The sequence below is a fragment of the Anomaloglossus baeobatrachus genome, chromosome 3, assembly GCF_048569485.1.
Source record: "Anomaloglossus baeobatrachus isolate aAnoBae1 chromosome 3, aAnoBae1.hap1, whole genome shotgun sequence".
NCBI lineage: Eukaryota > Metazoa > Chordata > Amphibia > Anura > Aromobatidae > Anomaloglossus > Anomaloglossus baeobatrachus.
In genome coordinates this window covers 43,597,600-43,617,885 of record NC_134355.1, presented here as the reverse complement: position 1 = coordinate 43,617,885, position 20,286 = coordinate 43,597,600, and the positions used below count along the sequence as shown (strand labels likewise).

At 53.1% G+C, this 20,286-nt stretch overlaps 1 protein-coding gene across 1 annotated transcript in view; it reads right to left on the bottom strand.

Annotated features, from left to right (window-relative positions):
• The window catches only part of INTS7 (integrator complex subunit 7), a 128,497-nt gene that overhangs the window by 30,242 nt on the left and 77,969 nt on the right, over positions 1-20,286 (bottom strand). The window contains 1 exon segment of the mRNA XM_075341436.1: positions 19,626-19,758. Coding sequence (XP_075197551.1) covers positions 19,626-19,758 — 133 coding nt within the window.

Sequence of the window (20,286 nt, the reverse complement as noted above, 5' to 3'; positions counted from 1 at the left end):
GCACTTGATAGTGTTTGGTAAAAGTGTGCAGACTCGACCATGTAGCCGCCTGGCACACCTGCTGAGCCGTAGCCTGGTGTCGTAATGCCCAGGACGCACCCACGGCTCTGGTAGAATGGGCCTTCAGCCCTGAGGGAACCGGAAGCCCAGCAGAACGGTAGGCTTCAAGAATTGGTTCCTTGATCCACCGAGCCAGGGTGGATTTGGAAGCTTGCGACCCTTTGCGCTGACCAGCGACAAGGACAAAGAGTGCATCCGAGCGGCGCAGGGGCGCCGTGCGGGAAATGTAGATCCTGAGCGCTCTCACGAGATCCAACAAATGCAAATCCTTTTCACATTGATGAACTGGATGAGGGCACAAGGAAGGCAAGGAGATATCCTGATTAAGATGAAACGGGGATACCACCTTAGGGAGAAACTCCGGAATAGGGCGCAAAACCACCTTGTCCTGGTGAATCACCAGGAAGGGAGATTTGCATGACAGCGCTGCTAGCTCGGACACTCGTCGAAGAGACGTGACCGCTACTAGAAAGGCCACTTTCTGTGAAAGGCGAGAAAGGGAAACATCCCTCATAGGCTCGAAAGGCGGCTTCTGGAGAGCAATTAGAACCCTGTTCAGATCCCAGGGCTCTAACGGCCGCTTGTAAGGAGGGACGATATGACAGACCCCTTGCAGGAACGTGCGTACCTGAGGAAGTCGTGCTAGGCGCTTCTGAAAAAATACCGATAGCACTGAGACTTGCCCCTTGAGGGAGCTGAGCGACAAACCTTTTTCCAACCCGGATTGCAGGAAGGAAAGAAAAGTAGGCAATCTAAATGGCCAGGGAGAGACTCCCTGAGCAGAGCACCAAGACAAGAATATTTTCCACGTCCTGTGGTATATCTTGGCGGAGGTAGGTTTTCTGGCCTGTCTCATGGTGGCAATGACCTCTTGAGACAATCCTGAACCCGCTAGGATCCAGGACTCAATGGCCACACAGTCAGGTTCAGGGCCGCAGAATTCTGATGGAAAAACGGCCCTTGAGACAGCAAGTCTGGTCGGTCTGGTAGTGCCCACGGTTGGCCTACCGCGAGGTGCCACAGATCCGGGTACCACGACCTCCTTGGCCAGTCTGGAGCAACGAGGATGGCGCGGCGGCAGTCGGACCTGATCTTGCGCAGCACTCTGGGCAACAGAGCCAGAGGTGGAAACACATAAGGAAGCTGGAACTGCGACCAATCTTGAACTAAGGCGTCTGCCGCCAGAGCTCGGTGATCGTGAGACCGTGCCATGAAAACTGGGACCTTGTTGTTGTGCCGAGACGCCATTAGGTCGACGTCCGGCATCCCCCAGCGGCAGATCTCCTGAAACACGTCCGGGTGAAGAGACCATTCCCCTGCGTCCATACCCTGGCGACTGAGGAAGTCTGCTTCCCAGTTGTCCACGCCTGGGATGTGAACTGCGGATATGGTGGAAGCCGTGTCTTCCACCCACGTCAGAATCCGCCGGACTTCCTGGAAGGCTTGCCGACTGCGAGTTCCTCCTTGGTGGTTGATGTATGCCACCGCTGTGGAGTTGTCCGACTGAATACGGATCTGCTTGCCTTCCAGCCACTGCTGGAAGGCTTGTAGGGCAAGATACACTGCTCCGATCTCCAGAACGTTGATCTGAAGAGTGGACTCTTGCTGAGTCCACGTACCTTGAGCCCTGTGGTGGAGAAAGACTGCTCCCCACCCTGACAGACTCGCATCTGTCGTCACTACCGCCCAAGATGGGGGTAGGAAGGATTTCCCTTTCGACAATGAGGTGGGAAGCAGCCACCATCGAAGAGAATCCTTGGCCGCCTGAGAGAGAGAGACGTTGCTGTCGAGGGACTTCGACCTCCCGTCCCATTGGCGGAGAATGTCCCATTGTAGTGGACGCAGATGAAACTGCGCGAAAGGGACTGCCTCTATTGCTGCCACCATCTTCCCTAGGAAGTGCATGAGGCGTCTCAAGGGGTGCGACTGGCCCTGAAGGAGAGATTGCACCCCTGTCTGTAGTGAACGCTGTTTGTCCAGCGGAAGCTTCACTATCGCTGAGAGAGTATGAAACTCCATGCCAAGATATGTTATTGACTGGGTCGGGGTTAGATTTGACTTGGAAAAGTTGATGATCCACCCGAAACCCTGGAGGGTCTCCAGCGCCACGTTCAGGCTGTGTTGGCATGCCTCTTGAGAAGGCGCCTTGACCAGCAGATCGTCTAAGTAAGGGATCACGGAGTGTCCCTGAGAGTGTAGGACTGCAACTACAGCTGCCATGACTTTGGTGAAGACCCGTGGGGCTGTCGCCAGACCAAAGGGCAGGGCTACGAACTGCAGGTGTTCGTCTCCTATAACGAAGCGTAGAAAACGCTGATGCTCTGGTGCAATCGGTACGTGGAGATAAGCATCCTTGATGTCTATTGATGCTAGGAAATCTCCTTGAGACATTGCGGCGATGACGGATCGGAGGGATTCCATCCGGAACCGTCTGGTTCTCACGTGGTTGTTGAGAAGTTTTAGGTCCAGAACGGGACGGAAGGATCCGTCCTTTTTTGGTACCACAAACAAATTGGAGTAAAAACCGTGACCTTGCTCTTGAAGAGGAACAGGGATCACCACTCCTTCCGCCTTTAGAGAGCACACCGCCTGCAGGAGAGCATCGGCTCGGTCGGGAGGCGGAGACGTTCTGAAGAATCGAGTTGGAGGACGAGAACTGAACTCTATCCTGTACCCGTGAGACAGAATGTCTCGCACCCAACGGTCTTGGACCTGTGGCAGCCAAATGTCGCCAAAGCGGGAGAGCCTGCCACCGACCGAGGATGCGGAGGGAGGAGGCCGGAAGTCATGAGGAAGCCGCCTTGGTAGCGGGTCTTCCGGCTGTCTTTTTTGGGCGTGACTGAGCCCGCCAAGAATCTGAACTCCTCTGATCCTTTTGAGTCCTTTTGGACGAGGAGAATTGGGACCTGCCCGAGCCTCGAAAGGACCGAAACCCCGACTGTCCCCTCCTCTGTTGGGGTTTGTTTTGTCTGGGCTGAGGTAAGGACGAATCCTTACCCTTGGACTGTTTAATGATTTCATCCAAGCGCTCACCAAACAGCCGGTCACCAGAAAATGGCAAACTGGTTAAACATTTCTTGGAAGCAGAATCTGCTTTCCATTCCCTTAACCACAAGGCTCTGCGTAAAACCACGGAGTTGGCAGATGCCACTGCCGTACGGCTCGTAGAGTCCAGGACAGCATTAATCGCGTAAGACGCAAATGCAGACATTTGAGAGGTTAAGGATGCCACCTGCGGAACAGATGTACGTGTGACCGTGTCAATCTGTGCAAGACCAGCTGAAATAGCTTGGAGTGCCCATACGGCTGCGAATGCAGGAGCAAACGACGCGCCGATAGCTTCATAGATGGATTTCAACCAGAGCTCCATCTGTCTGTCAGTGGCATCTTTAAGTGCAGCCCCATCCTCCACTGCAACTATGGATCTAGCCGCAAGTCTGGAGATAGGGGGATCCACCTTGGGACACTGGGTCCAGCTCTTGACCACGTCAGGAGGAAAGGGATAACGTGTATCCTTAAGCCGTTTGGAGAAACGCTTATCTGGATAAGCGTGGTGTTTCTGGACTGACTCTCTAAAGTCAGAATGGTCCAGAAAAGTACTTAATTTACGCTTGGGATACCTGAAATGGAATTTCTCCTGCTGTGAAGCTGACTCCTCCACTTGAGGAGCTGGGGGAGAAATATCCAACATTTTATTGATGGACGCGATAAGATCATTCACTATGGCGTCACCATCAGGAGTATCCAGATTGAGAGCGGTCTCAGGATCAGAATCCTGATCAGCTACCTCCGCCTCATCACCCAGAGAATCCTCCTGCTGAGACCCTGACCAGTGAGATGAAGTAGAGGGCCGCTCATAGCGAGCTCACTTAGGCTGTCTGGGACTGTCGTCCGTGTCAGAGCCATCACCCTGGGATGCGTGGGACACCCCCGGAGCCCGGAGCTGTTCCAACTGAGGGGGACCAGGGAGCAATGAATCAACAGTGCCCATGGTCTGAGTTACTGGTCTAGACTGCAAAGTTTCTAGAATCTGAGACATAGTCACAGATAATCTATCCGCAAAAATTGCAAACTCTGTCCCCGTCACCTGGACAGTATTCACAGGTGGATCTCTCTGGGACACCTCCAGCAGAGGCCCCGGCCGAGCAGGGGGCACAGGGACCGAACACTGCACACAATGGGGGTCAGTGGAACCTGCCGGTAGAACAGCCTCACAAGCGGTGCAAGCAGCATAAAAAGCCTGTGCCTTGGCACCCCTGTTTTTTGCGGACGACATGCTGTATTCTCCACAGAGCAATCCAGGAGGGTATATAGCCAAGAATCACCAGCGACCGTTTAGTGCAATGTATAGCATGCAAGCATAAAAATACAGTTGAACACTTCGTCACTAGTGGGGTCAGCACCGGAGGTGCCGCTTACCGCCCGCTAAAAGCGGGTTGTAGTCGCCAGAATCCCGTGCCTGGGTCTCCCAGAACTTGTCTCCCCTTTCCAGCTCAGCCTGCACATCAGGAATGGCTGCCGGCGTTCTGTGAAGAGGGGCGGACCGTGGGCGTGCCTCAGACAAAGTGCGGGAAACTGGCTTCCCACTGTGCTCAATGTGAGGGCTGGAGTATGTAAAGCAGATTCCAGCCCTCAGCGCTGACGTTCTGCATAGCGTCCCGCCCTTCCCCTGACTGGCAGGCCTGGGGGCGGGAACGAAACGGAACTAGGCCGCAAAAGCCGGGGACTCTAGTAAAAAGCGCGGCCGACAAATATGCACTGCCAGCGCGGAAGTCCCCGGCGCACCACAAGTCCCAGCCGCGTCGCAGTAAAAACTGCCAGCAGGGGCCGGCGCGGCAGTTCCCCACACACAAACTCCCTTAGCAAGCTTTGGAAGTGTGGCACAAGCGCAGCAGCGCTATTGTCCCCGGCGCACTAACACACCCAGCAATGCTGCAGTGTGTGCGCGGTCTGTACGGGGACACAGAGTACCTTGGTGTAGCAGGGCCCTGTCCCTGACGATACTCCGCTCCATATCCAGCAGATTCCCCAGGGGCTGTGGACGGAGCACGGTCTCTGTGCCTGGAGACCGGTAAATCCCACTTCACCCAGAGCCCAAAGGGGGATGGGGAAGGATGCAGCATGTGGGCTCCAGCCTCTGTACCCGCAATGGGTACCTCAACCTTAACAAACACCGCCGACACAAAGTGGGGTGAGAAGGGAGCATGCTGGGGGCCCTAGTATGGGCCCTCTTTTCTTCCATCCGACATAGTCAGCAGCTGCTGCTGACTAAACAGTGGAGCTATGCGTGGATGTCTGACCTCCTTCGCACAAAGCTTGAAAACTGAGGAACCGTGATCCCACGGGGGGTGTATAGGCAGAAGGGGAGGGGCCTTACACTTTTAAGTGTAATGCTTTGTGTGGCCTCCGGAGGCAGTAGCTATACACCCAATTGTCTGGGTCTCCCAATGGAGCGCCAAAGAAAAATCTGTTTGGCGGGCTGGATAGAATTCTATCCTGTAGCCGTGGGAGATGCTATCCCGCACCCACTGATCGGAGACGTGTTGAAACCACGTCGCCAAGCGGGAGAGCCTGCCACCGACCAAGGACATTGCTGGCGCGGCCAGATAGTCAAGAGGAGGCTGCCTTAGTGGCAGCAGCTCCTGCGGTCTTCTGAGGACGCGGCTTCGTGCGCCAATTGGTTTTTGGTCCTTGGCTGAGTTAGTGGACGAGGCCGAGGGCTTAGAGAACGACCAGTTGGAGGAACGAAAGGAACGAAACCTCGACTGGTTCCTGCCCTGGTTCCTGGATTTGGTTTGTGGCATGGAAGTACTCTTCCCGCCAGTAGCCTCCTGAATAATTTCATCCAGTTGTTCACCGAACAGCCTGGGCCCAGCAAATGGGAGCCCAGCAAGGTACTTCTTTGAAGAAGCGTGTGCCTTCCACTCTCGAAGCCACAAGATCCTGTGGATAGCGAGAGAATTGGCCAAAGCCACCGCAGTGCGGAGCCTCCAGCATGGCAGACATGGCATAGGATGAAAAGGCTGAAGCCTGGAAGTTAAGGCAACCATCTCGGGCATAGAGTCCCTGGTGAGGGAATGCATCTCCTCTAGAGAAGCAGAGATGGCTTTGAAAACCCACACTGCAGCAAAAGATGTAGAGAACGAGGCCCCTGCCGCCTCATATACAGATGGCGGTCAGTGGGATCCTTAAGAGAGTTGCCATCAGCCACTGATACAACTTTCCGGGCTGAGAGTCTAGACACAGGAGGGTCTCCTTTGGTGAATGAGCCTACTCCTTGACCACCTCTGGTGGAAACGGAAAACGGTCATCAGAACCACGCTTTGGGAAGCGTCTGTCAGGACAGGCTCTGGGCTTGGTCACAGTGGCCTGAAAACTGGAGTGGTTAAGGAACACACTCCTTGTTCTCTTAGGCAAGGTATACTGATGCTTTTCTGCCAGAGAGGAGCCCCCAGTAAAGGCATCCTCCTTGTCCTGAGAGTCAGCTCGTGAATCAGAGCCGTGGGACGAGGAAGGAAGGGGGGACCCTGCGTCTCCATTTTAGGAGGACGGGGTCTGAGCCAGATGAAGAATCCTCTGTGAGCTTTGCTGAGCGAGCCGTAGCAGCAGAAGCGCCCTGAGAAGGGGGCTGATGCATGCTCAGCAGTGTCCGGGACATCTGTCCCCTGGAGAGAGGGATTCTACCCAAGCCGGGGGTTCAGCCACCGGAGCCGGAGCAGCCGGAGGGACCACTGGGGATGAGCCTCCAGGCTGAGGCACCTCCATGTTAGAGCAGGCATCACAATGTGGTTATGTGCTCAGTACAGGCAGTACGAGCTTACATGCAGTGCATATTAAGTACAGCCTTGCATCCTTGCTCCTCGTGTGAGACATGCTGCTGAAGTGGGGGCTCTGAGCCAGAATGACCCCCAGCAGAGTATATACGCAGAGTATATAAGCAGCTCCACAACCGGAGGTTGTGGCTTGCCAGACCGTTAGACATTGGGACATCTCTGTGCCCTCCAGATCCCACAGCCCGGACGCCCAGGGAGATGGCCAGCGCCGATCGCTGTCACAATGTGGTTTGTGCAGACATGCATAAGAACGCTGATAAAATGGCGCCGGAGCGAGGAGAGGGGGCGGGGCCTACTCTAAGAGCGGGATCCGGAGGGCCAAGGAGATATACAGGGGAGGGAATATTACCTCAGAGAGGAGTAACCCTCCCCTGTGCCGAACGGCCGCTGGGCGGAGCCGCACTGTCCCTCTGCATGATTGACATGCAGGGGCAGTGAAAACGAAACTAGGCCTCAGGCGAAGCCGGGGCCTAAATTTAACGATGCGGCTGGCAAGCAGGCACCATCGGCGCGGTTCTCAGGTGAAAACCAGAGAAACGGCCGGAAATGTCACAATAGATACACAGCACACTCTCCCCAACAATAAAGTACAAGGGACCCCCGATAATAACGTCTCAAATACTTAGCTTGTGAGACGCAGGGCCAGGTCCCTGAGGGATGAGCGCTCCGTCCGGCAGGATCCTGAAAGGGCTGCGGATGGAGACCGGTCTCCTGCAAGGCAGGGAGAACCGTGCTGGCTCCCACTTCAAGCCAGAGCCCGAGGGATGGTGAAGGAGCGCGGCATGTAAGGCTCCAGCCCTGAAATCAACCTTAACAACACCGCCGACACAGTGGGGTGAGAAGGGACATGCCGGGAGTCCAGGCTTGGACCCGCTTTTCTTCAAACTCTTTCCAAAAATCAAAATCAGATGAGAATGCATGTGTGGATGTGTGCCTCCTGAACACAAAGCATTGAACTGGCTATATTTGGTTATCCAGGGGGTGTATATGCTCGGAGGGAGAGGCTACACTTTTTAGTGTAGTACTTTGTGTGTCCTCCGGAGGCAGAAGCTATACACCCATGGTCTGGGTCTCCCATAGGAACGATGAAGAAAATAAAAAAAAAAGTAATTTTTTGCTCCAGACACAGCCCCACTTATTGTATCTGACACAGCAGTTTGGCCCCCCATTTCAGAACAAACGCTCCCTGAAAACGCTATGTAGCGAAACATGTGTTGGAGTGCAGCGGAGAGAATTGGCTTTTGAAAACAATGCAACCGGGTCAGTACTTGTGTTATTAGTGATTTCCACATCTTTATTAATTGAATCGCATGATCTCTATATTACTGTGTATGCCACGATCATGTTATTCATATACTGTATTTTTCGTTTTATAAAAGACACACCCCAAATTTAGAGATAAAAAAGGTAAAAAGGGTCCGTTTTATACACAAATGATGTTTTACTCAAGGAGTGCAGCAGCAGTGGTGCAGCGGGGTCACAGGAGGCAGAGGTGGTGCTGGAGTAGGGTGATGATGCAGGCGCTGCAGTGGGGGCTGTGCTCGCTGCGTGGAGCAGGGCGGTGCAGCGGGTGTCACAGATACTCTGTCGGCGGTGTGGGCTTTAAAGAATTGGCGCCCGGAGTCGGCGCATGCGCAGATTAAGCTCTCAGCTCAATGACAAGCCGAGATTTTTTCGATCTCGTCTGTGCATATGCCACCTATGGGAGCCATTTTCCATAAGTCCCCCTGCTGGGTGATCAATGGGCTGGAGGTGGCGCATGCGCAGATGAGATCTTGAGCTGAGAGCTCCATTTGTGGATGCACCGACTCTGGGTGCCATTATTTGAAGCCCGCACTGCTAACAGAGCATCTCAGCCGCCGCAGCCAGCACAGCCCCCACCGCAGCCAACACAGCCCCCACCGCAGCCAACACAGCCCCCACCGCAGCCAACACAGCCCCCACCGCAGCCAACACAGCCCCCACCGCAGCCAACACAGCCCCCACCGCAGCCAACACAGCCCCCACCGCAGCCAACACAGCCCCCACCGCAGCCAGCACAGCCCCCACCGCAGCCAGCACAGCCCCCACCGCAGCCAGCACAGCCCCCACCGCAGCCAGCACAGCCCCCACCGCAGCCAGCACAGCCCCCACCGCAGCCAGCACAGCCCCCACCGCAGCCAGCACAGCCCCCACCGCAGCCAACACAGCCCCCACCGCAGCCAGCACAGCCCCCACCGCAGCCAGCACAGCCCCCACCGCAGCCAACACAGCCCCCACCGCAGCCAGCACAGCCCCCACCGCAGCCAGCACAGCCCCCACCGCAGCCAGCACAGCCCCCACCGCAGCCAGCACAGCCCCCACCGCAGCCAGCACAGCCCCCACCGCAGCCAGCACAGCCCCCACCGCAGCCAGCACAGCCCCCACCGCAGCCAACACAGCCCCCACCGCAGCCAACACAGCCCCCACCGCAGCCAGCACAGCCCCCACCGCAGCCAGCACAGCGCCCATTCTCCACCTCCCGGTAAGCTACATTTGCATATAAGACTCACCCCTCATTTTTGTCCCAAATTTTTGGGAGGAAAAGTGCGTCTTATAATCTGAAAAATACAGTAAAATTAATCTGAGTGAGCGCACTCCTTCTATAAAAGGGAACTTGTTGCCTGATTCATGGTGCCAAATTGCGCTCCAGCATTTTATAGCAAATATACTTTAACCCCTTAACGACCTTGGACGTACTGAGTACGTCATGGTCACATGGTGCTAAACGACCCATGACGTACTCAGTACGTCCTGGCGAAATCGCGGTCCCGGAGCCCCGGGGAGTGAAATTTGTTTACCTAAACGGTGGATTCGGGAAGGAGGGGACCTCTGCCTGACCTCAGGAGGGGTGGTGCCTCCTCCCCGAACCTACAGAGGCTGTGATTGGCTGACGAACGCCGCTCAGCCAATTACAGTCACTGTAATGTGTCAGCCATTGAAAATGGCTAACACATTGCAATCCAGCCATAATCAGTGCTGCTGTAGCACTGATGACTGGCTGGAGCTGGGTGAACTTTGTTTCACCCGCCCCCAGCTCTGATTGGAGAGACCGGCCTTGTGACCGATCTCTCCCAATCACTGTGGATCTTGTGCCGTCACCGCTACCCTCAGCTTCACTCCGTCCGTGAAAGCTGATGAGAGCGGTCGCTGCAGGTGCCCATCGGTAAGTTATAGCACCCCCCCCCCCCCCCCGATCCCCCGCCGCTCCCCGCCGAGATCCCCCGCCGCTCCCCGCCGAGATCCCCCGCCGCTCCCCGCCGAGATCCCCCGCCGCTCCCCGCCGAGATCCCCCGCCGCTCCCCGCCGAGATCCCCCGCCGCTCCCCGCCGAGATCCCCCGCCGCTCCCCGCCGAGATCCCCCGCCGCTCCCCGCCGAGATCCCCCGCCGCTCCCCGCCGAGATCCCCCGCCGCTCCCCGCCGAGATCCCCCGCCGCTCCCCGCCGAGATCCCCCGCCGCTCCCCGCCGAGATCCCCCGCCGCTCCCCGCCGAGATCCCCCGCCGCTCCCCGCCGAGATCCCCCGCCGCTCCCCGCCGAGATCCCCCGCCGCTCCCCGCCGAGATCCCCCGCCGCTCCCCGCCGAGATCCCCCGCCGAGATCCACCGCCGCTCCCCGCCGAGATCCCCCGCCGCTCCCCGCCGAGATCCCCCGCCGCTCCCCGCCGAGATCCCCCGCCGCTCCCCGCCGAGATCCCCCGCCGAGATCCACCGCCGCTCCCCGCCCAGATCCACCGCCGCTCCCCGCCCAGATCCACCGCCGCTCCCCGCCGAGATCCACCGCCGCTCCCCGCCGAGATCCCCCGCCGCTCCCCGCCGAGATCCACCGCCGCTCCCCGCCGAGATCCCCCGCCGCTCCCCGCCCAGATCCACCGCCGCTCCCCGCCCAGATCCACCGCCGCTCCCCGCCCAGATCCACCGCCGCTCCCCGCCGAGATCCACCGCCGCTCCCCGCCCAGATCCACCGCCGCTCCCCGCCCAGATCCACCGCCGCTCCCCGCCCAGATCCACCGCCGCTCCCCGCCCAGATCCCCCGCCGCTCCCCGCCGAGATCCCCCGCCGCTCCCCGCCGAGATCCCCCGCCGCTCCCCGCCGAGATCCACCGCCGCTCCCCGCCGAGATCCACCGCCGCTCCCCGCCGAGATCCACCGCCGCTCCCCGCCGAGATCCACCGCTGCTGTCCCTGCCCGCCACGCCGCTGTTCCCGCCGCTGTCCCTGCCCGCCGATCCACCTCTGCTGCCCGCCACGCCGCTGTCCCTGGTCGCCACCGTCCCCTTTCAGTCGCCGCTGCACCCGATCGGCCGCCGCCTCCATCGGCTGCCACTGCACCTAATCGGCTCCCCCCCTCCATGTGCTGCCTCCCCCCCTCCATGTGCTGCCTCCCCCCCTCCATGTGCTGCCTCCCCCCCTCCATGTGCTGCCTCCCCTCCCCCCCTCCATGTGCTGCCTCCCCTCCTCCATGTGCTGCCTCCCCTCCTCCATGTGCTGCCTCCCCTCCTCCATGTGCTGCCTCCCCTCCTCCATGTGCTGCCTCCCCTCCCCCCCTCCATGTGCTGCCTCCCCTCCCCCCCTCCATGTGCTGCCTCCCCTCCCCCCCTCCATGTGCTGCCTCCCCTCCCCCCCTCCATGTGCTGCCTCCCCCCCTCCATGTGCTGCCTCCCCCCCTCCATGTGCTGCCTCCCCTCCCCCCCTCCATGTGCTGCCTCCCCTCCCCCCTCCATGTGCTGCCTCCCCCCCTCCCCTCCCCCCCTCCCCTCCCCCCCTCCATGTGCTGCCTCCCCCCCTCCATGTGCTGCCTCCCCTCCCCCCCTCCATGTGCTGCCTCCCCTCCCCCCCTCCATGTGCTGCCTCCCCCCCCTCCATGTGCTGCCTCCCCCCCTCCATGTGCTGCCTCCCCCCCTCCATGTGCTGCCTTCCCCCCCTCCATGTGCTGCCTTCCCCCCCTCCATGTGCTGCCTTCCCCCCCCCTCCATGTGCTGCCTTCCCTCCCCTCCATGTGCTGCCTGCCCCCCCCCCCATGTGCTGCCTCCCCCCTCCCTCCATGTGCTGCCTCCCCTCCATGTGCTGCCTCCCCCCCCATGTGCTGCCTCCCCCCCCATGTGCTGCCTCCCCCCCCATGTGCTGCCTCCCCCCCCCATGTGCTGCCTCCCCCCCATGTGCTGCCTCCCCCCCCATGTGCTGCCTCCCCCCTCCCTCCATGTGCTGCCTCCCCCCCATGTGCTGCCTCCCCCCTCCCTCCATGTGCTGCCTCCCCCCCATGTGCTGCCTCCCCCCCCATGTGCTGCCTCCCCCCCCATGTGCTGCCTCCCCCCTCCCTCCATGTGCTGCCTCCCCCCTCCCTCCATGTGCTGCCTCCCCCCCATGTGCTGCCTCCCCCCCCATGTGCTGCCTCCCCCCCCATGTGCTGCCTCCCCCCCATGTGCTGCCTCCCCCCCATGTGCTGCCTCCCCCCCCATGTGCTGCCTCCCCCCCCATGTGCTGCCTCCCCCCCCATGTGCTGCCTCCCCCCTCCCTCCATGTGCTGCCTCCCCCCCCTCCCATCAGACTCTGCCCCCCTCCCTGATCTGCTGCCTGCTCTCTCCCATCCTTTTCACCCTCCTTCATCTGCTGCCTCTTCTGTCTGCTGTGATTCTGCTGCCTAGATCCATCCTGTAAGGTAGGTATCCCCATCTCACCCCCCCATCCTCTGCCGCTCCTCCATCCGCTGCGCCATTTCCCATCATCCATCCGCTGCGCCCTTTCCCATCCTCTGCCGCTCCTCCACCCGCTGCGCACTTTCCCATCTTCCATCCGCTGCGCCCTTTCTCATCTGCCGCCCCGCCCTCTCGCATCGCATTATCCAGCGCAGTTGCTCACTTCCAGACTGCAGTGGATGATGCGATACGAGACTCGTGCATTGCTCTCACGTTTGGCACTGGTCTTAGTGGCAGGCGCTCTTTTTTTTTTTTTTTACTGATGTCTGTATTTTTTATTTCGCCAAACTAATTTTTTTTGTATGGGGGGGTCTAGTTTCCAAAATGGGATCACATGTGGGGGAGCTCCATTGTTTAGGCACTTCAGGGGGGTCTCCAAATGAAACATGGCGTCTGCTAATAATTCCAATCAATTTTACTGTGAAATGGCGCTCCTTCTCTTCTGAGCCCCGCCGTACGCCCAAACAATTGATTTCCACCACATATGAGGTATCGTCGTACTCAGGAGAAATTGCACAATACATTTTATGGTGCATTTTTTCCTGATACCCTTGTGGAAAAAAAAGCTACCTGTTTGAAAAAACAATTTTGTGGTAAAAAAAAGAATAAAATATTTTCACGGCTGAACATTACAAACGTTTGTGAAGCCTCCAGGGGTTCAAAGTGCTCACTAAACAGCTAGATAAATTCCATGAGGGGTCTAGTTTCCAAAATGGGGTCAATTGTGGGGGAGCTCCATTGTTTAGGCACTTCAGGGGGGTCTCCAAATGAAACATGGCGTCCGCTAATAATTCCAACCAATTTTGCTGTGAAATGGCGCTCCTTGCCTTCCGAGTCCTGCCGTGCGCCCAAACATTTGATTTCCACCACATATGGGGTATCTGCGTACTCAGGAGAAAATGCACCATAAATTTTATGGTGCATTTTTTCCTGATACCCTTGTGATAAAAAAAGCTACCTGGTTGAACCAACAGTTTTGTGGTAAAAAAATTTTTTTTTCTTTTCACGGCTCAACGTTATAAACTTCTGTGAAGCCCCCAGGGGTTCAAAGTGCACATCAAACATCTAGAAAAAATATTTGAGGGCTCTAGTTTCCAAAATGGGGTCATTTGTGGGGGAGCTCCATTGTTTAGGCACCTCAGGGGGTCTTCAAACCCGACATGGCGTCCGCTAATGAGTGCAGCTAATTTTGCACTCAAAAATTCAAATTGCGCTCCTTGCCTTCCGAGTCCTGCCGTGCGCCCAAACATTTGATTTCCACCACATATGGAGTATCTGCGTACTCAGGAGAAAATGCACGATACATTTTATGATGCATTTTTCCTGATACCCTTGTGAAAATACTAATTTTTATGGCTAAAGTAACATTTTTGTGTTAAAAAAGTAAAATTTTCATTTTTTCGTCTACATTGCTTTGGTTGCTGTGAAGCTCCTAAAGGGTTAATAAACTTCTTGGATGTGGTTTTGAGCAGAGTGAGGGGTGCAGATTTTAGAATGGGGTCACTTTGGGGTATTTTTCTGTCGCCTAGGTTTCTCAAATCACTCCAAATGTGATGTGGTACCTAAACAATTTTTTTTTGTAAATTTTGTTGGAAAAATGAGAAATTGGTGATGAACTTTGAACCCTTCTAACTTCCTAACGGAAATTTTTTTTTTTTCAAAAATTGCGCTGGTGTAAAGTAGACATGTGGGAAATGTTATTTAGTAACTTTTTTGTGTGACATTTCTCTCAGATTTATGGGCATAAAATTTCAAATTTTGAAAATTGCAAAATTTTCAAAATTTTCGCTAAATTTCCGAAATTTTCACAAATAAACGCAAAACATATCGGCCTAAATTTACCACTGACATGAAGTACAATATGTCACGAAAAAACAATGTCAGAATCGCCAGGATCCGTTGAAGTGTTCCAGAGTTATAACCTGTCAAAGTGACACTGGTCAAAATTGCAAAAAATGGCCGGGTCTTTAAGGTGAAAACAGGCTGGGGGCTGAAGGGGTTAAAGGGCCAGCTTCTTCTAGTGCTGCTGCAGGTGATTGACAGGTCTCTCCCATAGCAGCGCTGGGTTCTCATCCACACCGCCTGCGGTTTAGGCTCCATAAATAAAGTGATAGTATCCCTTTAAATGTGCTTTTAATATTAATGTAATTTTATGGAATATAAGGGCCTCTTACAAATCTCATATATATATATATATATATATATATATATATATATATTTTATTTTTGTATTTATTTTTTTTAGGTTTTCCTATTCTAAGCATATTTTTATATATGGGCTTTCGCTTTTCTAGATTATCTACTTATTCAGTCATCCTGGTGGCTTATTGATTGTATAAATATCATTTGTCGAGAGCCACCCTGCCCTTTTCCGCTTTCAGATTTCGATTTTGTCATTTTTTTTTTTTTAAATGTAGAAAATCATTATTAATAAAGTGTGATTTTTTTTTTTTAAATATTTTGTGGCAATTTGCCTTATTTTATCAACACATTTTGGCATGCTTTGAGGCTAAGTGTGCACGTTGCAGAAATTTTCTGCGCCTTCTGGCAGAAAAACGCACCAAAAAACGCAACGCGTATTTGGGCCATGAGTTTTTGGGCCATGAGTTTTTAAGTCAATGGCTGGAGGTGCTAAAAAACTGCAGCAAAAACACAAGAATTGCCATGCTGTAGATTATCTTCTGCATCAAATCTGAAAGGAAAAAATAAGCAACGTGTGCATGACACTTTACTTGCATAAGGATAGACATGCAGACTTTGACCACAATCTGCACCAAATGCGCATCAAAAATGCACCGTGTGCACACAGCCTGGGGTGTTCATGATTAAGACCAATTTGCTACCTGAGGAGCTTTCTTTCTTAAGTGATTTGGCCATTTCTGATTCTGGTCTGGTTTAGTTATAGACACTATGTGATCGCGGGTATGGCACTGACAAAAGGAACTATATGGAGCCCCCATACATCAATGACGGCTTTGCAATAGCAAAAGAAAATGTGATTAAGAAAAGCTGCCTGGTGACGGTCGCTCTCAAATGCAACAGCAGAAACAGTTTTTCTTGTTTATATGAAATCCCGGGCATTTATTGCATCATGGCCTCTGCCTGCGTTTCGATCACTGCACCCCTCTTGATTTTGATTCACGGTTAAATGAAATTTCAAGCGCTGCGAACAGCGAAACGGTATATTGTGCAGAAGACTCAAGGAGAACAGTGCCACCCTGTGGCGACAATATGACATACAGCGATGGGTAATGGCAAGTAATAATATAAAGCTGGGCACAAATTAAAGTGGTTGTCCCTCTCCTGAAAATTCCGGTCATGAAGGACAATTTATTATAATATATATACAGTTAGGTCCAGAAATATTTGGACAGTGACACAAGTTTTGTTATTTTAGCTGTTTACAAAAACATGCTCAGAAATACAATTATATATATAATATGGGCTGAAAGTGCACACTCCCAGCTGCAATATGAGAGTTTTCACATCCAAATCGGAGAAAGGGTTTAGGAATCATAGCTCTGTAATGCATAGCCTCCTCTTTTTCAAGGGACCAAAAGTAATTGGACAAGGGACTCTAAGGGCTGCAATTAACTCTGAAGGCGTCTCCCTCGTTAACCTGTAATCAATGAAGTAGTTAAAAGGTCTGGGGTTGATTACAGGTGTGTGGTTTTGCATTTGGAAAATGTTGCTGTGACCAGACAACATGCGGTCTAAGGAACTCTCAATTGAGGTGAAGAAGAACATCCTGAGGCTGAAAAAAAAAAGAAAAAATCCATCAGAGAGATAGCAGACATGCTTGGAGTAGCAAAATCAGCAGTCGGGTACATTCTGAGAAAAAAGGAATTGACTGGTGAGCTTGGGAACTCAAAAAGGCCTGGGCGTCCACGGATGACAACAGTGGTGGATGATCGCCGCATACTTTCTTTGGTGAAGAAGAACCCGTTCACAACATCAACTGAAGTCCAGAACACTTTCAGTGAAGTAGGTGTATCTGTCTCTAAGTCAACAGTAAAGAGAAGACTCCATGAAAGTAAATACAAAGGGTTCACATCTAGATGCAAACCATTCATCAATTCCAAAAATAGACAGGCCAGAGTTAAATTTGCTGAAAAACACCTCATGAAGCCAGCTCAGTTCTGGAAAAGTATTCTATGGACAGATGAGACAAAGACCAACCTGTGCCAGAATGATGGGAAGAAAAAAGTTTGGAGAAGAAAGGGAACGGCACATGATCCAAAGCACACCACATCCTCTGTAAAACATGGTGGAGGCAACGTGATGGCATGGGCATGCATGGCTTTCAATGGCACTGGGTCACTTGTGTTTATTGATGACATAACAGCAGACAAGAGTAGCCGGATGAATTCTGAAGTGTACCGGGATATACTTTCAGCCCAGATTCAGCCAAATGCCACAAAGTTGATCGGACGGCGCTTCATAGTACAGATGGACAATGACCCCAAGCATACAGCCAAAGCTACCCAGGAGTTCATGAGTGCAAAAAAGTGGAACATTCTGCAATGGCCAAGTCAATCACCAGATCTTAACCCAATTGAGCATGCATTTCACTTGCTCAAATCCAGACTTAAGACGGAAAGACCCACAAACAAGCAAGACCTGAAGGCTGCGGCTGTAAAGGCCTGGCAAAGCATTAAGAAGGAGGAAACCCAGCGTTTGGTGATGTCCATGGGTTCCAGACTTAAGGCAGTGATTGCCTCCAAAGGATTCGCAACAAAATATTGAAAATAAACCAAACCCAAAAAAAAAATTTTTATTTGTCCAATTACTTTTGACCTCCTAAAATGTGGAGTGTTTGTAAAGAAATGTGACAATTCCTACAATTTCTATCAGATATTTTTGTTCAAACCTACAAATTAAACGTTACAATCTGCACTTGAATTCTGTTGTAGAGGTTTCATTTCAAATCCAATGTGGTGGCATGCAGAGCCCAACTCGCCAAAATTGTGTCACTGTCCAAATATTTCTGGACCTAACTGTATTATATATATATATATATATATATACATATATACATATATACATATGTATACATATATATATATATATATATATATATATAAACACACACTATATTCCTAGTTGTGCTTTTCTCACACTCCCCAGGTCCAGCATGGAGTCCCTGCTTCTGCTCCCGGTGTCTTTGGTTGCAGCGCTGAAGTCACTTCAACAGCACAGCATCCAATCACTTATCTCCATAGCTTTGCCAGTGTAAATAGAATATGATTGGCTGCAGCGCTGTCGATGTGACATCAGTGCTGCAGTCGATTACAGAAACTGAGCAGTGGCGGAGACCAAGCACTGGACCTGGGAGGGGGGATTAAGTAAAGCGAGGGTTGAATGTTTTTTTTTTTTTTTTTTTTTTATTATAAATTGGATCCAGCACACCGGGGTTTTTAGAAAGGGGACACCCCCTTTAATTTTGGCAGGATGTACCAATAAATACTTGGGGATATGTGGACTGACTGTAACGCTTGCCACTAGAAATGGTACTGTGGCAAGCAAAAGTGGACCCACTGGACCACAGGGGAGACCCGGGTTTGCCCTTTAGTGAGAAGGGCTTGACCAAGCGCCCACCATGAAGCAGACGCCAGGTACCACTCTCAGGGCAAGAACCAGGACTGTGGCAGCTGACCCCTTGGGCAAGGGTGGACATGGGGTACAGACAGGCAGAGTCACTGGTGTAGCGAAGCTGACAGTGCAGCCAAGATGGACGAACAGAGTCACTTGTGCTACTGGGACCACCAAAGACAGCAGAGGCCGACTGCACAGCCTGGGCGGACAGGCAGAGTCACTAGCGAGGCTGGGCCCACTGAGGTGACTGAGGCAGATGGCACAACCAGGATGGACAGGCAGAGTCTCTAGCTAGGCTGGGACCAGAGGTGGATGGTACGGCCAGGATGGATGGACCGGGTCACTTGTATGGCGGGGTCCACCAGACAGAAGAGGCAGATGGCACGGGCTGTGGTGGACGGACACATTCACTAGAATGACAAAGTCCTCCAGGTCAGATAACACGACCAAGTAGAAAGGCCACAAGGTTACAGGAGCTGGCAAGGGACACTGTATACTGGCAGGGAACGCACAGCGGACAAGACAAGTAGCTAGCTAGGGTACAGAACCACTAACTAATCTTGTTGATCAGGCACTTCCCCTAGTGGGAGAGTGCCTTAAGTACCCATTGCCAGTGCCTCTCAGCGACAGGCTGAGAAACACTTCCTGGAAGTAACGTGTTGACCCTTTAAGAGAAGGGCAGTGGCGCGCGCACACCCTCGGAGCACTCCCGGAGGCCCGTACACAGGCCCCGGGAGGCAGAAGCAGGAGAAATCCACTTATGCAGGAGGCATCCAGGGATGCAGGGTAGCGTAATGAGAGCAAGCTGTAGCAATAAGCAAGTCTCTGTGGGGAGGAGAGCGAGGGATACAGGGACGTCAGCACTGCAATGACTAGGTTGGATATAAATACGCCCAAAACTTACCTTTTGCCGGGATACAAATATATCCTACTTCCCAATGAAAAAAAATCATGAATTTTGTTGAAGCGGCGAAAGCATCTTTACATGACTGTATATGATCATTGATTTTGCACTAAAAATCAATATACATGTACGGATTACATTATTATTTTATTCCTTAAACCACAGACAATGCAAAACGGGATCTTCTCAGTGCTAGGCAAGCCATTGGACAATAACGGGTGCAATGCATGCTGGGGAGTGATGAAAGATTGTTCTAGCACCTATAGCGCTGGCAGCACACTAATAAAGATGAACAGGCAAATGAAAAGGAGTGCATGGCAAGACAGTGAGAAATTAGAGCAATAAGACCATGAGGAGCCTCAATGTGTCAATCATACACTGCGCCGTCTATGTAAGAGTACAGCGACGTTCCCTAAAAACAAGGACTGTACCTCCCAGGGGACACATGGCACAAGTTGGGAAACCTGGGCACCGGGTCTTTATGAGCTTATATTTGGCATTTAGGAATATTTCTCCACTTACCAAGTAGGAGACCGGCGGATGCTTTCTCCCCAGGAGCTCGACCTCCTCCAGAACCTGGTTGAAGACAGACATCATCTTGCGCTCGTACTCGCTGTCAGTTTGTAAGGAGCCGCTGAAACTGTTTTCCTGGAAACTAGACATACAAGGGAAAAAAAAATAAAAAAAAAAATATAAAAGAAATTTTTGGATTCTAAGGTGTTCTAGTGGAAGAAAAACGCTACCCCCCCTAGAACCCTCACGCCATTCACCAGGGAAGAGAGAAGCCTAAAAGAGTCGCTACAGGATAACCGAATATTTACTTAGGCTGCTTTCACACTACGTTTTTTTAACATGCGTCATGAACGTTTTTTGCTGTAAAAGTGGATCCTGTTTTTACAAAGAAAAACGCATGCAAACGCAAGTGTTATTTTGCAGGATCCTGTCACTTGAAGTTTATGGGCGGGCATTGAAGTCATATGATCGGGAGTGAGGGGAACTGAACGTGATAGACTAGGAGCCGGCATCTGACAGCTGCAGACGCTGGTAACCAAGGTAAACATTGGGTAACTAAGCGAAGTGCTTTGCTTGGATACCCGATATTTACCTTAGTTACGAGCGTCCGCCGCTCTCAAGCGGGGGAGAGAGAGGGAGAGGGAAGAGAGAAGAGGAGAAGAGGAGAAGA